Raw genomic sequence first — 19435 nt, 5'->3', positions numbered from 1 at the left:
TTCCAACCCCCTACCACGGGCAGGGACACCTTCCACTAGAGCAGCTTGCTCCAAGACCCTGTGTCCAACCTGGCCTTGAACACTGCCAGGAATGGGGTATCGTGTGCAAGATGGTACTACCTGTTGGAGGGGCATTTGCTGCTGCCCCTTGGGGTGTACTGAGGCATCGTTGGTCTAGTGAGAGATGCTGCAAAGTCAGAGGGAGGCAGAGTGCTGGAGAAACCACTGCAAAATGCTGTTTCAGATGTGCTGAAACCACCCCTAGGTTGAGATCAAAGGCAGCAGGTTGGGATGTGAAGTACACAGGAAGGAAGAACTGATGCCAAAAAAAGAACAAATTCCCTCAGTTTTTTATGGTGACACTTCCAAAAGGAAACATCCTGTTCCAGAGAGGCTCAAATGGGTTGTTTCAGCAGGTCTGGAACAAAATTTTCTGACCTTTCATTTCCAAATTGTATTTTAATTTTGGTACTTCTTATTTCAGAGGGGGAAACTTCATTCTTTTTAAACACAAAGGTTGCTCTTTTCCAATCGGTTATTCCGTTTTTTGCCAGTCACTTTATTTTCCTTGGAACAAGATGTTTTGACGTGATCCAAATAAATCTGTTGCACTGTTTTTATTTTGCCACTCCTTTTCCCTCTTCAGATCCCCCTTGTGGTTCAATCCACACTGATTTCCATTGAGAGTTTGAGGTTAGTGTCTGAATCCAAGTGATTCCTCAGTGGTGGGGTGGGAGGTGTATGCAGGTATTGCTGGTGACTTGTGACTTAAAGAAGTACCTCTCTGGTTTTTGCCTGGTCTTTAGAGACTACAGGGAAAGATGTTAAAACAAAGAATCTGAGATGCAAAATACAAAGGTTTTACTTGTGAGTTTTAGGTCCTTGAACTGCTTTTATCTCTTTCCCTCAGTAGTCTTTTAGTGGCAGTGAAGATAGTTTTTACTTCTCGTTTCCTTGGAAAAAGAAGAGGGGTCACTGTTGGCAATGTGTTGTTAGGGCTTTTAAACTAAAACCAAAATAGGTCCACAGAGGGCCTATAATTCCCTCCCACAGAGGAGGGGAATTAAACATACCCACAGAGAGTTAATTCCTGGGGTGTTCACTCAGCCTCTGGTGTGCTGGGTTTGGTTTCTTCCCTGGCAAGGGGGCACAGCAGGGTTTGAAGGGTGCAGTTATCTCTAAAGAAGCAAAGAAAAAACAACTGGAACAGGTTGAGCATGGAAGGCAGGAGGTGAGGACAGCAGGGATGGAGGCTTCTCAATGGGAGGGAGTTTGGGATTTGGCTGAGATCAGGATGCAAGGGCAGAGCTGCAGCATGTGACAGTGTGGCATGACAGGGAGGCAACCTGGCAGCAATTTGCTTTGCAGTGCTACCAGACAGGGAATGATGCTATCCAGAAAGGACCCATTGATGGGAGACAGGGGGGTGTGAGCTGAGTAATGTCATGTGTAAATGTAATTGCATCTTATTTATATTCATTAGATTATTTCAGCTGTGTCCTATTGGGGGATTTTTCATCCTGTTGCCACACCAACAGCCCTTTGGGTCAGGAGCCTGGCAGCCCAAGGCTTCTCTTCTTTCATCCCTGCTCTGCATGTCTCTGCCATCATGTTCTGGTGGCTTTGCAGGAGCAATCCCATCTTAGAACTGAGCCAGAGCCCTATCTCCTGTGCTTTGGGCTCTGCATGGAGCCTGCAAACAGTGCAACAAAGGCTTGTTGGAGATGCTGCAATGCATTTCATCTCTCCCTGTCACTTTTGTAGTTGCCTCTTTTCATTGCCCAGTTCTCTCCAGAGAGAAATTGTTGAAGAGGAAAAACTGAGTCAGAGCACTTTGGCCAGGCTGGGAGGCTTTATTCAAGTCTCACCCCCCCTGTTACCTGCAAGGAGACACTAGAGACATCACAGACTGGTTTGGGTTGGAAGGGACCTTAAAGCTCATCCAGCTCCACCCCCCTGCCACGGGCAGGGACACCTTCCACTAGAGCAGCTTGCTCCAACCCCCATCCAACCTGGATGCAGGGCTCATTCTGGAGAGCCCAGCATGGCTGTGGGCCCTGGAAGCTGACACTGCTGAGCAGGCTGGAGCTGTATCCTGTCACATTGCTCTGGCATGGCGCACACTGTTATTCCTGCTGCTCCGCGGCTCACTCAGCACCTGCAGGTCAAGTTATTCTGCGTCCCCTAACATGGTTGAAGCATATGTGTGTGTAGCAGCCTGTTGTGGTATAAAGACCTCCATCTTTTCATAGTGGCTTTTTGAAGACTGGGCTGTTCACACACCCAATCCCAGATCTACCAGGCAGCCCTGCCTCCCTTCACTGATCAGCCTCCCACCAGGGGAGAAAGGTGGGGGTGATGTGGCTGCCTTGGTAGTGTTCAAGGCCAGGTTGGATGGGGCTTGGAGCAACCTGCTGTAGGTGTCCCTGCCTGTGGCCGGAGTTGGAACAGGATGAGCTTTAAGGTCCCTTCAACCCAAACCACTCTGTGATTCTACAATGCTCAAATCAACTTAGGCATACGAAGTGGGTCTGCACCATGTGCAGGACATGCAGTCCTTGACCTGGTACAAAGTCTGCCAGGACAAAATATCCCTTAATATGTTTCTGCTGGTATCTGGAGGTGGCAGCAAGTTTTCAGTGGGCTCCCCCATGTCTCCTGCTTTTACAGCACAGGAGATACCCCTCACCACAACACTGGCTGCTGGTGTGGCTCTGCAATCCCTCTGTATGTGCAATGATCCTCACAATAGTTGTATTTTCGTGTCTGGGATTGCAAGGACAGGCTTTTGGGAACAGACTAGGGGGGATCTGTCACTGATAAGTGGGGGAGAGAAGTAGTGTTGAGTTGCCTTTGCTAAAACCTTGAAAACAAAGCCCTGATAACATCGATAATCACCATACTTAGGTCTCAGCTTTTACCATTGCTGCTCTCAGATCCAGCAAGGAACTGGCACTGTTAGGAGTGACAGTCATACAGGGATGCTTGGCATGGCCACTGTTTTCCAATGTGGTAATTGAGCCAGCAATGCTTCTATCTGAGCCATGGTTTCATAAATGGACAGCATTTTCCATTTGGCAAGCCAGAGGGACCCTGGGAGGAAGGCTTGCTTGGAGCACTCCAGCCTTCCCCATTGGAGGCCTGCTTTCAGTTTGGTCTCAGATGTTTCTGCCTTTCTGGGTGCAATTCCCTACAGATCCCAAGCTGGGCTGCTGCTACTTGTCCTCTGTGGGGTGCAGATGGAGGAGAGGGGCCATGGAAAACCAGCAATATAAATAACCCAGTCCACCCGGCTGCTTCAGAGGGATTTAATCCCAGTCTGGAAAGGGCCATTAGCAGCAAGGGCAGTGATTGCAGTGACAGACAGAACCAGGTGGGCGCAGGCAGCTCTTGGATGTGCTCCAGGGAAGGGTGAGCTATTCCAAGCTCCCAGGCCAGCTTTAGCAGTTCACTGTGCCTGCCTGGCACTAGACAGGAGCTCTTGAGCCCTTCCCTGAGAGCCCTGGGCACAAAGGAAGCCACAGCGCAGCTAGATTGTTCCCTGGTGACTGTGTGGTGTCTCCAGGACAGGCCCAGCAAGCCCTCATCTGGGGAGGATGAGGACAAAGCATCAGTGCTGCCTGAACAAGGAAGGCTGTGGGAGAATGAGAGGATGAGGTAGCAGAGAGGAGAACTAGAGATGTGCAGTGCCCTGGGCCAGCACTTTTGGGTGCTGGGTTGGGAATTGGTGGCTTTACTGGTGTAGTTTGTAAGAACTGGTACCCACAGCCCAGGAACATGGTCCTGGCACTGAATGAAATCAGATCATGCTGCAGGCCAGAGTGGCATGTGGTGACGTCCTGGCTTCAGCTGTAGCAGTCAATTTTTTCCTTCTTAGTAGCTGGTGCAGTGCTGTGTTTTTGACTTTAGCATGAAAATGACAGTGATAACACCCATGGTTTTAGTTGTTGCTAGGTAATGTTTACTCCGATCAAGGACTTTCACTCTCATGCTGTGCCTGGGAGGAGGGGCACAAGAAGCTGGGAGGAAGCAGAGACACCTGACCCAAACTAGCCAAAGGGGTATTCCATCCCACAGCACGTCATGCCCACCATAGAAACTGGGGGGAGTTACCTGGAAGGCCCAGATCACTGCTTGGATTGGGCTGGGTATTGGTTGGTGGGTGTTGAGCAATTGTATTAGGCATCACTTGTGTTTATTGTTTTCCCGTTTTAGTTTCATATTCTCTCCCCTTGTTGTTTCCCTTATCATTATCATTATTGGTGGTAGCAGCAGTGGTTTGTGTTATACCTTAGTTACTGGACTGCTCTTATCTCAACCCATGGGAGTTACATTCTTTCCATTCTCCTCCCCATCCCTCCAGGAGCAGGATGGGAAAGGAGGGGAGTGAGTGAGCGGCTGCATGGTTCTGAGTTACTGGCTGGGCTCAAACCATGACAGGTGGCCAGGGTATTGCTGCCATGCTGGTGGGGATCACAGATTGGTTGGCAGCAGGGGCTGATCCAGAGGCAAGGTGGGAGGCAGACACGCTTGGTGGTGATACCAAGGGAGGTGACAGTCTGCTCTAATGGAGCGTCCTCTCCCTCTTGCCTTTCCAATCCCCAGGAGAAGATCGAATATGCCTTCCTGATCTTCTTTGCCATTGAGGCGATGCTCAAGATAATCGCCTATGGGTTTCTTTTCCATACGGATGCGTACCTCCGGAACGGCTGGAATGTGCTCGACTTTTCCATCGTATCTCTAGGGTAATGGAAGGAGAGGAAGCTTGTGTCTGGCCTGGTCCATAGCCGGTCAGCTACATTGATTTTTCTAGTGACTGCAAGTGGGTTTGGGAGCAACTTGTAGACTCAGTTCATGGCCTTCTCCCATGGGCCCCCTTTTCATGGCCTGACATCCCCTGGGATCTTTCTCTAACTTCCTCTATGACTCCTTCGTGCCTCTTGGGTCTTCTTGCCCTGGAGAATGGGAGTAGCATGGGGTCCTCCAGGCTGTAGCACACAGGGAGAGGGCATGAGGGGATGGGAGGGTCCCCATGTGCTCAGCAGTGAAGGTGGAACCCAGTGAAGGGGTGCCCAGCCACAGTAGTTAAACTTAGCCAAGAGTTCCCTGGTCCTGGCTAAGCACAGCTGACACAATCATGTCCCTCACTTTCTTGCCTTCAGTGCTCTGAACCCTCAGCACAGATGTCCTGGTCTCCATCCTCATGCTCTTCTCTTTCTTGTTCTGTTTCCTTCTGCTTCTCCCCTTTCCTTCCCTGCTGTGTGCCCTGGCTCTTTCAGGCTTATCACCATGACCCTGGAGAAGCTCAACGCGAAGGAGGGAGGGTCTTCAGGAGGAAAAGGCGGCTTTGATGTGAAGGCCCTGCGAGCATTTCGTGTGCTGAGACCCCTGCGCCTGGTGTCTGGAGTGCCAAGTGGGTGCTGGGTGCCCTGCCAGCATGAATGCATTGAAGCCCTGTGCCTGGCCGGGGTCGGGGGCTGAGGGGCACGTCTCTTGTTGCTTCTGGATGAAGCCACAGGCTCATGCTTATCCCTGAGGATTAGCAGGTTTTCAAGACTGGGGATCTGCAGGTCGGCACACGTATAGCTCCCTCCGTGGCTCAGTGTCATCACCTTTGGGTGGCCAGTATGAAGGGGGCCAGGACATCACTCTAGTTTCTCAGGGCAGGAATCTCCTTCTGTCACAACTCACATGAATACTGCCAGGATGAGAGCGACAGAGGGAGGGGCAAAGGGCGGGGCATAAAGCAGCCTCCAGCACTGCCTGGGCTCTGGCTGTGCTGGGGTCTGCATTGTGGGTAGAAAAAGGATTTCTTGCTGCAGAGATTTCAGTCCCAACCCACCTGTGCCCCTCTTCCCTTGGCACGGGGTATTCCAGAAGCTGCTTGTCAGAGGGGCTGGCGGGAATAAAACACCCAAAGCTGTTTAGGAAGCAGTTGAGCTCCTCTCTCTTCTTGGTGCAGGTCTTCAGGTCGTCCTTAACTCCATCATCAAGGCTATGGTGCCCCTGCTCCACATCGCCCTGCTGGTCCTCTTCATGATCATCATTTATGCCATCGTTGGGCAGGAGCTCTTCAAGGGCAGGATGCACAAGACCTGCTACTACCTAAGGACAGGTAAGGCTGTGGCAGGATTCAGTGTGGCAGAGATGTCTTTGTGTGGCTGCTGTGGGGACCACAAGGGTTTTGTGGGTAGCAGAAAGTCTGGTCTGGCCTGGGAGTGTGGCAGGACCAATGTCTGGCATAGCACACAGGTTGGTGATGGTACGTGGTGTGAGAAGGTGGTGAAAGGGGATCCAGGAGATGCTGGGACCTGCTCTACTTGACCTGCTGCTCACACCATGGCTTTTCCCCTCAGATGTGATTGCCACGGTGGGATCAGAGAAGCCAGCCCCATGCACCAGCTCTGGCCATGGGCGCCACTGCACCATCAATGGCACCGAGTGCCGAAGCGGGTGGCCGGGGCCCAACAATGGCATCACACACTTCGACAACTTTGGCTTTGCCATGCTGACTGTCTATCAGTGCATCACCATGGAGGGCTGGACAGAAGTCCTCTACTGGGTAGGCTCCAGCAGCTTGGACTTCGTGCTCAGCTCAGCAGAGGTTTTGCCTCAGAGTGGGAAATTCCCTCCAGAATACAGGACTCCAGAGCAGGGCTAGGTCTCTGCCAGTGAAAGATCCTGCCGCCACCAAGCATCATCGCATAATGTGCCAGGCAATGTCTCCTGCATCTCTGTAGGCACTACCCAAGCTGTCTTTGCTCTCCAGATAGATGGAAGGGATGCTCGAGCTCCCACCTTTGTGAAGAGGTACAGGCCAGGCACAGCAATGGCTGTCTGGTGGATGCTCTTCCAGCAAAACCCCCCACTTTACAGTCCCTGGGAGATTGTCTTGCTGAGGCTTAGGCGTAGGTCTGATGTTTAAATCTGCTCCCAAAATGCTTGAGTATGGCTTTACCTCTGCTAAAACCAGATGCAGAGGCCTAAGAAGCCAATGCTCAGTCAGGTTTATCTGCTGTCATCCCCAGCACTCACTTCAAAGGGGACAAAGCTCGCAGAGGCTATTGAGGGGGGCCCTATAGTGAGACAAACAGCAACCAGCGTGCCCAGAATGCTTCATCTGCCTCTCTCCTTGCCAGGTAAATGATGCTATTGGGAATGAATGGCCCTGGATCTACTTTGTCAGCCTTATCTTGCTTGGCTCCTTCTTCGTTCTCAACCTGGTGCTGGGGGTGCTCAGTGGGTAAGTGCCACCCTGTCCATTCTCTGTGCCAGCATGATCAGTGTGGCCACTGGCTAGTTCTAACAATGCAAGAATGCAAGAAGGAAGTCTGGAAAAATTTCTGATTTCTGTTCCTTTTCCACTTACATTCCTCTCCTCCTCCTTCTTTTTTTTTTTTTTTTTTTTTTGCATGCTTAGAAAGCCTGAGCTGTGAGTTGAGACCCTCATTCTCACTGGTACCTATACTACAGCGCTGCCATCCTGTTGTGAGGACAACACCTTTGATATGAATGCAAGGGATCCAAGAGGGTTCTTGTTAGTCTAATTAATGCTTCCACAGTCTCATCCAAATACAATAATGAACTGTCATGTGTCTGGTTACAATGATCCTAAGACTTCTATGCCAAATGACTCAATTAGGGCTAATTCCCATAGTACAGTTAAAGCTGCTCTGCACAAAGTATCGCTGGTGTCCTGCTCAACCTACTAAGCACTGATGGTGGTGAGGTGCCAGCATACTGATTGTGTTACTGGGAAGTGGTGTTATCCTGGAGAGTGAGAAGAGCTTTTCTTCTCAGTTCTGTGTAAGGTCAGGGTCATTTTATATGTTTCAATCCTGTGTGTGCAAGTGGATCACACTCATCATCTCTAATACCCTAATTACATGTATTTGTTAGTCCTTTTCTATGGCAAGAACCGTACAACCGCACAAGATTAAACCAAATTGGGTATTAATATGACTAAAGCAAAGCTCAAAACCACAAGACAGATCATAAGCACCTGCCCCTTGCATGAGGTTGGCTGTTACAGCAGGACGAGATGGATCATAGTCATCTGATCCTGGAGTAAGTTGCAGGCACAGCAAAGTACCAGATTTTTTTTTGCAAATATAGCTAAATTATGCTTGAGATCAAGAAAATACACACAAAGTCCTGAGGCTTTGTATGTCTGATTATTGTTATAGGGTCTGGGGCCTATTACTAATACATGGCAACACCAGACTGGCTGGGTAGCAGCTCTGTAGTCCTACCAGATACCAGCATTGAAAATAAATTGATTTAAGAAAGAATGAGAAGAGTAGGCCCCCCGCATTGGCAGGCTTGTCTTTTCCACGTTACGATGAAAAGAGTGTCCTGTTTACTTGCCATTTGATGAGCTCACCTTACCCACATGGAAAGGTTGGACCAGCTTTCTGTCCCCCAGTGCGTGAGACCCTACTTGCTGTAATCCTTAGCAGGGCTGGAGAACTCCCCCAGCCTCCAACGTCTAGCGTTAGTTGGCCTGTCCAACCACAGCATCCTGCAGCAAGGAGCTCCCAAAGATCAGCCAGTGGTGGGGAGGAAACCCTGCATGCCATCAGGCATCAGGTGATGATCTCCCATGATCTTGAATCATGGAACAGGGTCAAAAGGAAGATGAAAGTCACTGGAGCAATCTACTGGTAGCACTGGGCTGTGCAATGCTCCAGGCTTTTCTCTTTCTACAAGGCCTGGCATAGGGCTGTGGTATGTAACCTCCACACCACCCCTCTCCTGATCTCACTCTGCTGCTTGCCTTGTCCCAGTGAGTTCACCAAAGAGCGTGAGAAGGCCAAGTCACGCGGCACGTTTCAGAAGCTGCGGGAGAAGCAGCAGCTGGAGGAGGATCTCAAGGGGTACATGGACTGGATCACCCACGCTGAGGTCATGGACAGTGACCGGGCCAGGGGAGAAGGTACCAGCTCTTCTTGGTCAAAGACCCTTTGTGTGCAGGTTGGGTTCCTAACACTGGCCATCCTAGTGAGGCAGGGTAGAGACATCTGGAGAGTTCACAAAGACTCATTTTGCCTGAAACCCTGTGAAAAAAATGCTTTGACTTCTGCAGAACAGTTTCCTTCCTCTTTTTTTCTTTTTCTTTCCTGTATCATTTTATTGACCGTAACTAACAACAGCTTGGCCCTCATCTCCACCCTAACCACTGTATTTAATATTTGCAGACTACTAGCAAGACCTAGGTATCCTTTGACAAAATGCACTTGGAATAGCCATGAGAAGCCATGAGGAGCATGTGCACTTTTGAGTGCAGGGCAGAGAGCTGGGTTACTTCTTCCAACACTAACAGATACAGGAATTTCTTGCTGTTGCTTAACACTTTTAATGGATTAGAAGTGGCTTAGGGCAGAAGGTGAATACACAGGTATCAAGTCAAAGGCTTCACAAGGTCTGGAGTGCTCTGCCACTCTGCCTGGTAAAATAACATTTGATGCTTCAAGCTGAGCAATACATGTGTGCAAAGAGCCTTTGGAAACAGTGGGGAAAGATAAAATGCTGTTACGAACTTCCTGTTGTTCAGCGTTTGCTCAGATCACAGCTGATCCCAGTTTTCTCTGTGCTGGGATTATGTCACACTAAGGGAGCCTATACACGCACGGCTGTCTTGTTAGGATGCTTCTCTGGGTTGGTGCTACTTCTCTTGTTGCAGGGCAGATGTTCCTGGTGCCTCCTATTTGGTTGCACCTGATGCTCAGAACTTCCTGCCCAAACTCTTGCTGCAGTCTCCCTGGGACAGCATTTCTTCATTTCACTTCTGATGGGGAAGCTCATCCTGATGTGCTCCTGGGAGAGGTTCCCTCCCACATGTTCTTCTCAGGGGCTCCAAGGTAAGCCTGGATGTCATTTCCTCCTTAGGTATGATGCCATTGGATGAAGGAGGGTCAGAGACAGAGAGCTTGTATGAAATTGAGGGCATGAACAAGTGGATTCTCTACTTGTAAGTATGAACTTGCTGAACCATCTGCTGCTCTGCACGCGGGCTTGCACAGTTTCCCCCTTGCTGTCCTGGCTGGGCCAGGCTTTCTTGTCAGCCACTGCTTCTGGAGCAGACCAGGGGCTGTGTGCTCAGGAGGAAATGGAAAACATGGAATTTTGCTCAGGTACTGGCAAAAAGCCACTTTTCAAGGTGAACAACCTCTTCACTTTGGTACCAGGCTCCGAGCATCTTCTCATGGCCCATGCAGCATGTCTTGTGTTTGAGGAGCTGGGCCTGTAGTGGACAATCCAAGCTGACTGTAGGCCAAAAAGGAGTCAGGAGGTGTTTGTGTGAATGAACTACAGTGCCTGGGTGAAGGAACCAAGTGCCAGGGGCAGGGTTATGTTCTTCAGCCCCTTCAGGGAAAGCCCTGGAGAAGGGAGCAGGATTTGCTGCAGGCCCCACTGACCCTTTGGCTTTCCCTGCAGCCGTCAGTGGAGGCGTTGGAACCGAATGTTTCGTAGGAAGTGCAGAGATGTGGTGAAATCCAAGTTCTTCTACTGGCTTGTCATCTTGCTGGTGGCCCTGAACACCTTCTCCATCGCCTCCGAGCACCACTTACAGCCAGAATGGCTGACACAAGTGCAAGGTGAGCAAAAAGCCTGAGGAAGGGGGAGGGCCTGGGACACCCTACTGAGACACACGTGAACTCTTACTGTGCATGCACAGGGCCTGTTAGATGCACACAAACACAGCCTGTACACAAGTGTGTGTACACCATCCCCACTGCACTGTCACACAACTGCACATGAATGGCGTGCAGTTACGCATGCACAGCATATTCCTAGGGACATGGGTTTGCATGGTGAGCACTGCACTCTGACACGTACAAGCACACAGTGGCTCATTACCCTCGTCCTCATCTCTCTTTCCTGCGTGCTCCCTGAGAAACAGCCCCTGTGGAGTTGAGCAGCACTGCCTTCCTTCCCTCCCTGCTGTGCCCTCCTGGGGTGAGGAGGTCCATGTTCTGATGGCCTGTCTCTCCTGCCCCAGACAATGCCAACCGGGTGCTGCTAGCCCTCTTTGTGGCCGAGATGTTGCTGAAGATGTATGCGCTGGGCCTGCGCCAGTACTTCATGTCACTCTTCAACCGCTTTGACTGCTTCGTGGTGTGTGCAGGGGTCCTGGAGACCATCCTGGTGGAGCTCGGTGCCTTGTCACCTCTGGGCATCTCTGTGCTGCGCTGCATCCGGCTCCTCCGTATCTTCAAGATCACCAGGTTGGGCAGGGAGAGATGTGGGTGCTGGTGGTTCACGGTTCCCAGGCATCACTGACCTTGTCTCTGGGGAGGGCTGCAGCATGAGCAGTGCTGGTAGTTTCTGGATGGAGGAACAAGACCAAGCTGGAGATTTCTGTCTCCAAGGACAGGACTAGCTGGAAGTCCCCTGGGGTCCCTCTTTCGCTTTGGGTTCTGGGCTGTTGTAGATGGCAGTACTGTAGGCCAGGACTCCAGGCTTCTCTTTCTGGCACCAACCTGCTGTGTGTTCGTCCCTCTTCCCCCATTGCTTGTTGTGCCCTGTGCAGGCATCCTGCCTGTCACACCACATCTGGAGCTTCATTTCCACCTCTTGGGGCCTGGCTGGAGCAGTCTCAGTGCCTAGCCTGTGAGTGGTGCTGGATCAGAGCCCCCCTTGCTGGGCTGCCAGCATATGCTCCTGGGACAAACAGTCTGTTCCCTGCACCTACCTGGTCCTGTCCACAGTCTTCCCAGCTCCTTCACCTCCTGTCTCTCCTCTCCCCAGGTACTGGACATCTCTGAGCAACCTGGTTGCCTCCCTGCTCAACTCGGTCCGCTCTATTGCCTCTTTGCTTCTCCTCCTCTTCCTCTTCATCATCGTCTTTGCACTGCTGGGTATGCAGCTCTTTGGGGGCAAGTTTGACTTTGAGGACATGCAAGTGAGGCGCAGCACATTTGACAACTTCCCCCAGGCCCTCATCAGTGTCTTCCAGGTATGGGGCTGTGGGAAGTGTACAAGGAGACTGGAGGACATCTCTCCTGGGCCATGGGTCTCCTGGCAAGAGCTGGGGCTCAGAGAGATGTGGTCTTTTGGGAGGTGATGTGGCTTTGGAGTGGGGAAATGTGGGGTCATGAGCAGGTGTAGGGCTGAGCAGGGAGGTGGGATTTGGTTTGGCCATGGAGCTGTAGAGGCTGTAAGGATTTGGTGCTGGAGCCGTAAGGGCAGCATCAAGCTGTGGGGGCTCTTGAGTCCCTGTTTCTGCTCTCCTCCCAGATCCTGACGGGGGAGGACTGGAATTCAATCATGTACGATGGAATCATGGCCTATGGTGGCCCATCCTTTCCTGGCATGCTGGTCTGCATCTACTTCATCATCCTCTTCGTTTGTGGGAACTGTATCCTCTGCCTGCCAAGGCCCAGGCTCCCTGTACCCAGCCCCATAGATCAGCTACACAGGACTGTAAAGGGGGGAAGAGGGGACTTCCTTAAGCTTTTCAGTGCTTGCCTTAAGCTTTTCAGTTCTGAACAGCACAGGGACAAACCACAGGCGTCAGGGCTTGCATTGGTGGTAGCTGAGGTCTGGAGTCTGGAGAAAAGGATCCCATGGGGCAGGTTTGGATGATCACCAGGCATAGATTCAGCCATCTGTCAATGTAGTAACAAGACTTTGCTAACACAGAGGGCAGCCAGCCCAGAGCTCAGCACTCACAAGGATAGGTGCAGGGCTAGGGATCACCAGCCAGGGTTTTTTAGCTCTGGCCTCACCCTCCAAACAGGAACCAAGTTCATGTCCTTAGTGCTGTCTTCCAGATATCCTCCTCAATGTCTTCTTGGCCATTGCAGTTGATAACCTGGCTGAGGCTGAGAGCCTGACCTTAGCCCAGAAGGCTAAAGCAGAGGAACGCAAGCGGCGGAAGATGTCCAGGTGAGTGCTGCAGGTGCTGTCCAGGTGCTTTGGTGTGAGGGGACAGAACAGCATTGCCCATGCCCTTGCCCAGCGTTCAGTTCCTACTCTCTCCTCTCCACTCAGACATTACCCAGAGAAGTCTGAAGATGAAAAGCAGATACTAGCAAAGAAGCTTGAGCAGAAAGCAAAGGGAGAAGAGATTCCCACAACAGCCAAGGTCAGTGCTGGTGGGTCTGAGCCTTGAGGAACTCCTGGTCCTTGGGGACCAGGCTCCTCTCACCAGCCAGGAGTGACAAAGACATGGAGCCAGCCTGGGTCTGGACTCCTCTGGGCCAGAACTTCTCCTCGCCTTAGCATCCTCTGGTGATGGGAGTGCTCTAGGCCCAGGCAGGACATGTTGCCTGGTGAAATAGGCCCATTGCTGGGTATCCTTTTCCTCTGATTCATTTCCTTGGCCACAGCCAGTGAGTGGGCTGGTGCAGATCAGTGTGGAGGGGAGCAGAGCATGTCAGCAGCCTCCCAGACAGCATTCCCTGTCTGCAAACTCCTCTATTCAGCTGTGATGAGATGCCTCTTGATAAGCATCTGGCCAGCAGCTACTTCCCTATCCACTTTCCAGAGATTCCCCATGAGAACTCACTCAGGAGTTAGCCCCATGTCTTATTCCACCCATAGTATAGGTGCATGGCCCCAGGCTCTTGCCCAGCACATATTTCCCTGTCCCATCCTCTTGGTATTGCTTTTTGCTCAGATTGCAGCATCCCTGAGGTGTTTCCCCTCACCCTGCTCCATCCTGGGCAAGGATTTCATGTGCTTGGTGCTGTATGGGCACCAAGAGACACTGCTTGCCCACATGGCTTCCAAGTTGCCACATTTAGCAGCAGTACTGGCACACACAGCTGCATGTCCTCCTCTCTATCTTTCTTTTATTTCAGTTAAAAGTGGACGAATTTGCATCCAGTGTCAATGAGATCAAAGACCCCTACCCTTCTGCTGACTTCCCAGGTGAGACTTGTCCCTGGAAGGGCAGCAGGAAAGCTGGTGTGGCACTGCAGAGCGATACTGCCAGTACACGGGCTGTGTGAGGAGCAAAGGATGTGGTGACTTTCTGCCAGCCTTGGGGTACTGAGGTCCTTCTGGCACAGATGCCAGATTAGGGTCAGAGGATTATCTGTAAGGTCACATTCCCTTTCTGAGTGATTCTTTCCTTTTCCCTCCTTGTGGCCACCCTGCAGGCGATGATGAGGAAGATGAGCCTGAAATTCCCCTGAGCCCTCGGCCACGTCCCCTTGCAGAGCTACAGCTGAAAGAGAAGGCCGTGCCCATGCCTGAAGCCAGCTCCTTCTTCATCTTCAGCCCAACCAACAAGTGAGCACTGACCCTTTTCCCTGCACTGTGGAACCAGGCCTGGGTACCTCTGGCACTGACCCTTACCATTGGCATCCTACTTATGCATAACAGCCAGGCCTGAAGGGAGCCAGCTCACTGGGAAGTCTCTCTGGAAGGGCTGGGAAGGACATCCCTTCATGCCTAGGGCCTTCCTGTCCTCAGGGTTTAGCCTTAACCCTCTTCCCAGGCTCCCATGGCCCTATCTGCTATCCGTCTGACCCCTTGCAGCATCTCATGCCATTCCTGTCCCTGGCAGGTTTCGGATGCTGTGCCACAGGACTGTCAATGCTACCTGGTTCACCAACTTCATCCTGCTCTTCATTCTCCTCAGCAGCATCTCGCTGGCAGCTGAGGATCCCATCCGGGCTGAGTCCTTCCGTAATCAGGTGCTCATGTAGCTGTGGAGGGTTGGGATGGGTAGAAAAGACCTCATGGAGACCCCAGCTCCCCATTAAGCAGAGACCTGCTTGCCAGATGTCATGTCTAGGCAGGTAGCTGTGATTTCATTCACAAGTCTATCCACATGAGGCACAAATGGGTCTGCACCCATGCAGTGTCTGACAAGGGATGGGGTGTCTCAATTGAGAACTTCTCAGGACACTTTTAGGGATCAGATGCTTTCAGGTGAATCAGGTCAAGCCTCACTTATTGGAAACTGAGAGCTGCAGGTTGGATCATGCAGTTGAGAATATCAGCAAAGCTGAGGGAAGTTAAGGAGTCGTCTTGGCACTGGGTTTGCAGACTGTCAACTAGATGGGCTCCCCAGTCCACAGAGTAAGGGCCAAATCCCCAGAGCCAGGATGTTTGAACGCACTGGAGCATTTCCCATGTCACACACATCTCATTCAGTTTTGGTGCTTCTGTCTACAGATCCTTGGATACTTTGACATTGGTTTCACCTCTGTCTTCACAGTTGAAATTGTCTTGAAGGTGAGTCCCTCTGCCCTGTGAATGATTCAGCATGGGTCTAGACTGTTCTGGCCATGGGCACTTGTGCTCTTTGGGTGCAAGCTCAAGGTCCTAGCAAGGATAAGCTGTCAGCTGATGCTCACAACCCAGAGTTTATGCAGTCCAGGTGGTGTATGACCTGCCTCGACAGCTATAGTCCCCTCCAGGGAGGTCACCTGTGCGATAGGGACAGGAGGGCCATGGTACCAGCAGGTTTGTTCTGACATGCTCCATTGAGAAAGCAATGGAAATACATGGAGTAAAAGAGTTATTCAAGCAGCTGCTGCATGTTGCTCCCACTCCCTTTTCTCTTTAATTTGCTGAATGACTGGGAAGTGTTTTGTCTCCAGTCCAGAGAATTTCAGCTGAAGTCAGCTTCCTGCCTGCCTGCAGAGGTCTGAGCAGGATAAGGTCCCCAGGCCCTGGGAGAAGCCCCTCATGCCTTGTCTGCCACAGGACTGTGGAGGGACCATGCCTCCAAGCCCTGCCTGGCTTCTCTCCTAACTCCTTCTGCTCCCCAGATGACAGCCTATGGTGCTTTCCTGCACAAAGGCTCCTTCTGCAGAAACTCATTCAATATCCTTGACTTGCTCGTGGTCGCTGTGTCCCTCATCTCCATGGGAATTGAGTAAGCACTTCCACGCTTGGCAGGGTGGGTACTGCTCTGTTCAGCCTGGCAGGGCAGCTGGGGTGCTGCTCCATCCTCTGTGCTGGATGGAAAAGGGGCAGCCAGCCCAAGGGCTGGGCATTAGCTCATGTGTTAACGTCCATAAAGCCACGCTTAGGGGGACAGGGCATGAACAAAAGGGAGGCCCAAAGGCCAACTCCTGGAGTGTCAAAGGGTAGGAATTCAGTTTGGAGCTGCTTTCTCCAGCTGCCAATGTTCCTTGGCCTTACGTGGGGTGATGACATAGTAACATATATGTCTCTGCCATCCCTTGCCCCTCACCCTTGCTCCCAGCCTGGCCTCTGTGGCTGCTTTGTGGGGCTTTGCCAGCCTGGGCTGGGCAGGGGAATTGCCCCATCTCACCTCTGCTTTCTTCCTCAGGTCCAGTACCATCTCAGTGGTGAAGATCCTCCGGGTGCTGAGGGTTCTGAGGCCTCTGCGAGCCATTAACAGGGCAAAGGGGCTGAAGGTAAGAGGGAGACCAGGGGTCCTCAGGCCATGGGGCTCCTCCTGGGAGGTTATGTGGCAGACATCATGCCCTGTGAGGCCACAAACCCAATTCCCACTCCCTCGCCTGTGGGACGAGATGTGCCCCATCCCTGTTTTGGCAGGTTTCCACTCCTCCTGAGGCCCATCCCCGCAGTGAGAGGGAGTGGGACACAGAGCAGGGGCTTGCCTCACGTGTGCATTGTTCTTGACCTCTGCAGCACGTGGTCCAGTGTGTGTTTGTGGCCATCAAGACTATCGGTAACATTGTGATCGTCACGACATTGCTGCAGTTCATGTTTGCGTGCATTGGGGTCCAGCTCTTCAAGGTGAGAGGTGTCTCAGATGGGCAGGAGAGGTGTTCTGCTCAGACACACCCTCTTCTGGTCATAGTTCTTGGGGTGGTGTCTCTCGGTGTTGAGATCAGCATAGGCCATACTCTGCTCTGCACGAGACCATCCTGCAGAAGAGCCTGCAGTGGAGGGCAGGAAACACCCAGGATACTGTCAGGTCCTGACAGTACATATAAAGGGGCTAGGTAGTGCCTCAGTTTTCCCTTTCTAAGGTGGCAAGTGCTTCTGACTTCCTCTGTGCTTTGGATGCAGAGTGTTTCCTTTTACACAGTACCGCTCCTTTGTGGTACTTGGCTTGGCTTGTACAGGCCTTAGCTGCTCCAGGACAGAACTGGCCTTGGCTGAACTCAGCTTTGTTCTCATAATTGGGCTGGAACTCCCAGCCAACTTGGGGAGAGCTTTCAGGACACCCTGCAAAGAGAGCAGAGCTGTCAGCATACCTTAACTTTCAGTTAATTCTATGGTTACTGCTTTCTTTATTTTCCAAATAGTTTGCTCCCAGATAGGATGAGCTAGATGGGTCTCGGCTCAGGGCCCTAGGAGATTTGTTCCCATCATTAAACAATGTTTAGTCTTACCCTGGGATTGACTCCAGGCTCCTGAAATACCCTGTGAATGATGTTTGTTGGTGTGCAGAGCAGGGAAGCCAGTGGTAGTGCAAGGCAGAGGCCAGAGCCAGCATGAAGCCAGGGTGGGAACTGACAGGGTGGGCTTCTGAATCACAACAAAGTCATTGCCTCTTCTGACCTCTGTTAAATGCAGGGCAAGTTCTATAGATGCACAGATCCATCCAAGCTGACAGAGAAGGAATGCAGGTAAGAGCTCTCTTGCAGACTAGCCTCAGGATGGGGAGCAGAGAGCTGGTGGGGGCCATTCTTCATGGGGATGTTGCATCCAAAGAGTGGAGCCAAGGTCTCATGCTGCTCTCCGTCTCCCTGGGGTAGATCTGAAACAAGCCCAGGGCTGTCCTCCCCTCCCAGGGATCAGAGAGCCCTGATCCAGCGCTGCAGTGGGTGGGCTGAAAGGGAGCCCTGCCTGGTGACCAACACATCCCTTCTGCTGCAGGGGTTACTTCATCAACTACGTGGACGGGGACCCCACGCAGATCGAGCTGCAACAGCGTGTCTGGTTGCACAACAACTTCCACTTCAACAACGTATTCTCAGCCATGATGTCCCTTTTCACTGTCTCCACCTTCGAGGGCTGGCCAGAGTGAGTCTGAGGCCTCCTGAGGGGTTGGTCTGTGGTGAGAGCACATCAGTGCTCCAGGCATTTACCATGACAAAGAAAGAAGAGCTGCCCAGGCTGAGGAGCAGGGCTAGCCATGTTTGCAGTGGCTGTGGAGCTCAGGTCATCCCAGCAGCACTGTGCCACTGATCTGAGATGTCCCTAGAGCTCTTCGTAACCTTCGAAAGGAGAAATGGTCTTTCCAACCTAATTAGGGTCTCTGTTGCCTCGCTTTCCCTCCTGTAGGCTGCTATACATGGCCATTGACACTAATGCTGAGGACACAGGCCCTATCTACAACTACCGGGTGGAGATTGCAATGTTCTTCATCATCTACATCATCCTCATTGCCTTCTTCATGATGAATATCTTTGTGGGCTTTGTCATTGTCACCTTCCAGGAGCAAGGGGAGAACGAATACAAGAACTGTGAGCTGGACAAGAATCAGGTAATGGGACTGCTGGGACAGGGCAAGTTGGGCCAGCACTGGATCAGGCTGGGGCAGAGGAGCTTAACTTGGCCCAGATTTGTTCACTGCTGGGACAGGGTCAGCTGGACCCATGCCTGGCACAACACAAACCTTCCAAGGGAAGGGCAGAGTGGACCAGAACTGGGAAGTGGGCCTTCTGATGCAGGTAGGGTGCCCAGACTGGGCTGGAGCAGATGGTTGCACCCAGTTCTGGCCTCCTTAGAACAAAAATTACATGGATGTACTGGAGTGAGTCCAGCAAAGGAGATCTGAGATGTCTGAAGGTCTGAAGCATCTGTCCAAGAAGAGGCCAAGAGCTGAGTCTGGTATTGGGAAGTCTCATAGGGATCCTGCCTATGTGTATACCTATGGGGAGGGTGTAAAGAAGATGAAACCAGGCTCTTTTCAGTTGCGTCCAGTGACACAACAAAAAGCAAGAGGCACAAAGAAGAAAACAAGAAACTCCATTTAGACATAAACCCCACTTTTTTATGGTGAGGGTGGTTAAGCACTGGAACATGTTGCCCAGAGAGGTTGTGAAGTCTCCATCTTTGGAGATAATCAAACCAAACTGGGCACAGTCCTGGGTAGCATGGTCTAGCTGGCCCTGCTTTGCGCAGGGAACTTCAACTAGATCATCTCCAGAGGCACCTCTGTCAGTCAGCCCTTCTGTGATGCTGTCATGCTGTGATTCTGGCTGGGATTATCAAGGTTGAATGAAGCAGAAGTGAGACCAGCACTGGGAGAGGATGTGGCACATGCTGGGGAGGAGCAAGCAAGCCTGCAGAGACACCATGGTCATCTTGACCTGAGGGTGCTGGTGGTGATGTGAGCTGCACATGAACCCAGCAGAGATGGCCTTGGCCTGATGGGGAGGGAAGAGCCTGCTTGGCACCTCTCAGGTGCAGGGAGAAAACTCAGTGCCCCCTTCACCTCTGGTTCGTGTGATGTCTTCAGGCTGCTCTTGGCCAGTCTTGAGAGGCCAGGCTCAGGACTGGAGGGGTGCAGCATGGCAACCTTTGG

At 51.8% G+C, this 19435-nt stretch overlaps 1 protein-coding gene across 1 annotated transcript in view; it reads left to right on the top strand.

Moving 5' to 3' along the window:
* CACNA1S (calcium voltage-gated channel subunit alpha1 S) overlaps positions 1 to 19435 on the top strand; it is a gene marked incomplete at both ends in the record, with an annotated part of 40755 nt that overhangs the window by 4675 nt on the left and 16645 nt on the right. The window contains 23 exons of the mRNA XM_080633061.1: positions 4606 to 4745; positions 5280 to 5413; positions 5963 to 6115; positions 6357 to 6562; positions 7140 to 7243; positions 8787 to 8935; positions 9889 to 9970; positions 10438 to 10598; positions 11003 to 11228; positions 11752 to 11959; positions 12241 to 12361; positions 12777 to 12891; positions 12997 to 13090; positions 13809 to 13878; positions 14109 to 14241; positions 14519 to 14648; positions 15133 to 15192; positions 15732 to 15838; positions 16259 to 16346; positions 16585 to 16692; positions 17479 to 17531; positions 17782 to 17928; positions 18190 to 18391. Of these exons, the coding sequence (XP_080489187.1) occupies positions 4606 to 4745; positions 5280 to 5413; positions 5963 to 6115; positions 6357 to 6562; positions 7140 to 7243; positions 8787 to 8935; positions 9889 to 9970; positions 10438 to 10598; positions 11003 to 11228; positions 11752 to 11959; positions 12241 to 12361; positions 12777 to 12891; positions 12997 to 13090; positions 13809 to 13878; positions 14109 to 14241; positions 14519 to 14648; positions 15133 to 15192; positions 15732 to 15838; positions 16259 to 16346; positions 16585 to 16692; positions 17479 to 17531; positions 17782 to 17928; positions 18190 to 18391 (2991 nt within the window). The remainder of the gene's footprint in view (positions 1 to 4605; positions 4746 to 5279; positions 5414 to 5962; positions 6116 to 6356; positions 6563 to 7139; positions 7244 to 8786; positions 8936 to 9888; positions 9971 to 10437; positions 10599 to 11002; positions 11229 to 11751; positions 11960 to 12240; positions 12362 to 12776; positions 12892 to 12996; positions 13091 to 13808; positions 13879 to 14108; positions 14242 to 14518; positions 14649 to 15132; positions 15193 to 15731; positions 15839 to 16258; positions 16347 to 16584; positions 16693 to 17478; positions 17532 to 17781; positions 17929 to 18189; positions 18392 to 19435) is intronic.

This window comes from Psittacula echo, assembly GCF_963264785.1.
Source record: "Psittacula echo genome assembly, chromosome: 22".
Classification (NCBI taxonomy): domain Eukaryota; kingdom Metazoa; phylum Chordata; class Aves; order Psittaciformes; family Psittacidae; genus Psittacula; species Psittacula echo.
This window is presented reverse-complemented; position numbering and strand designations above follow the sequence as displayed.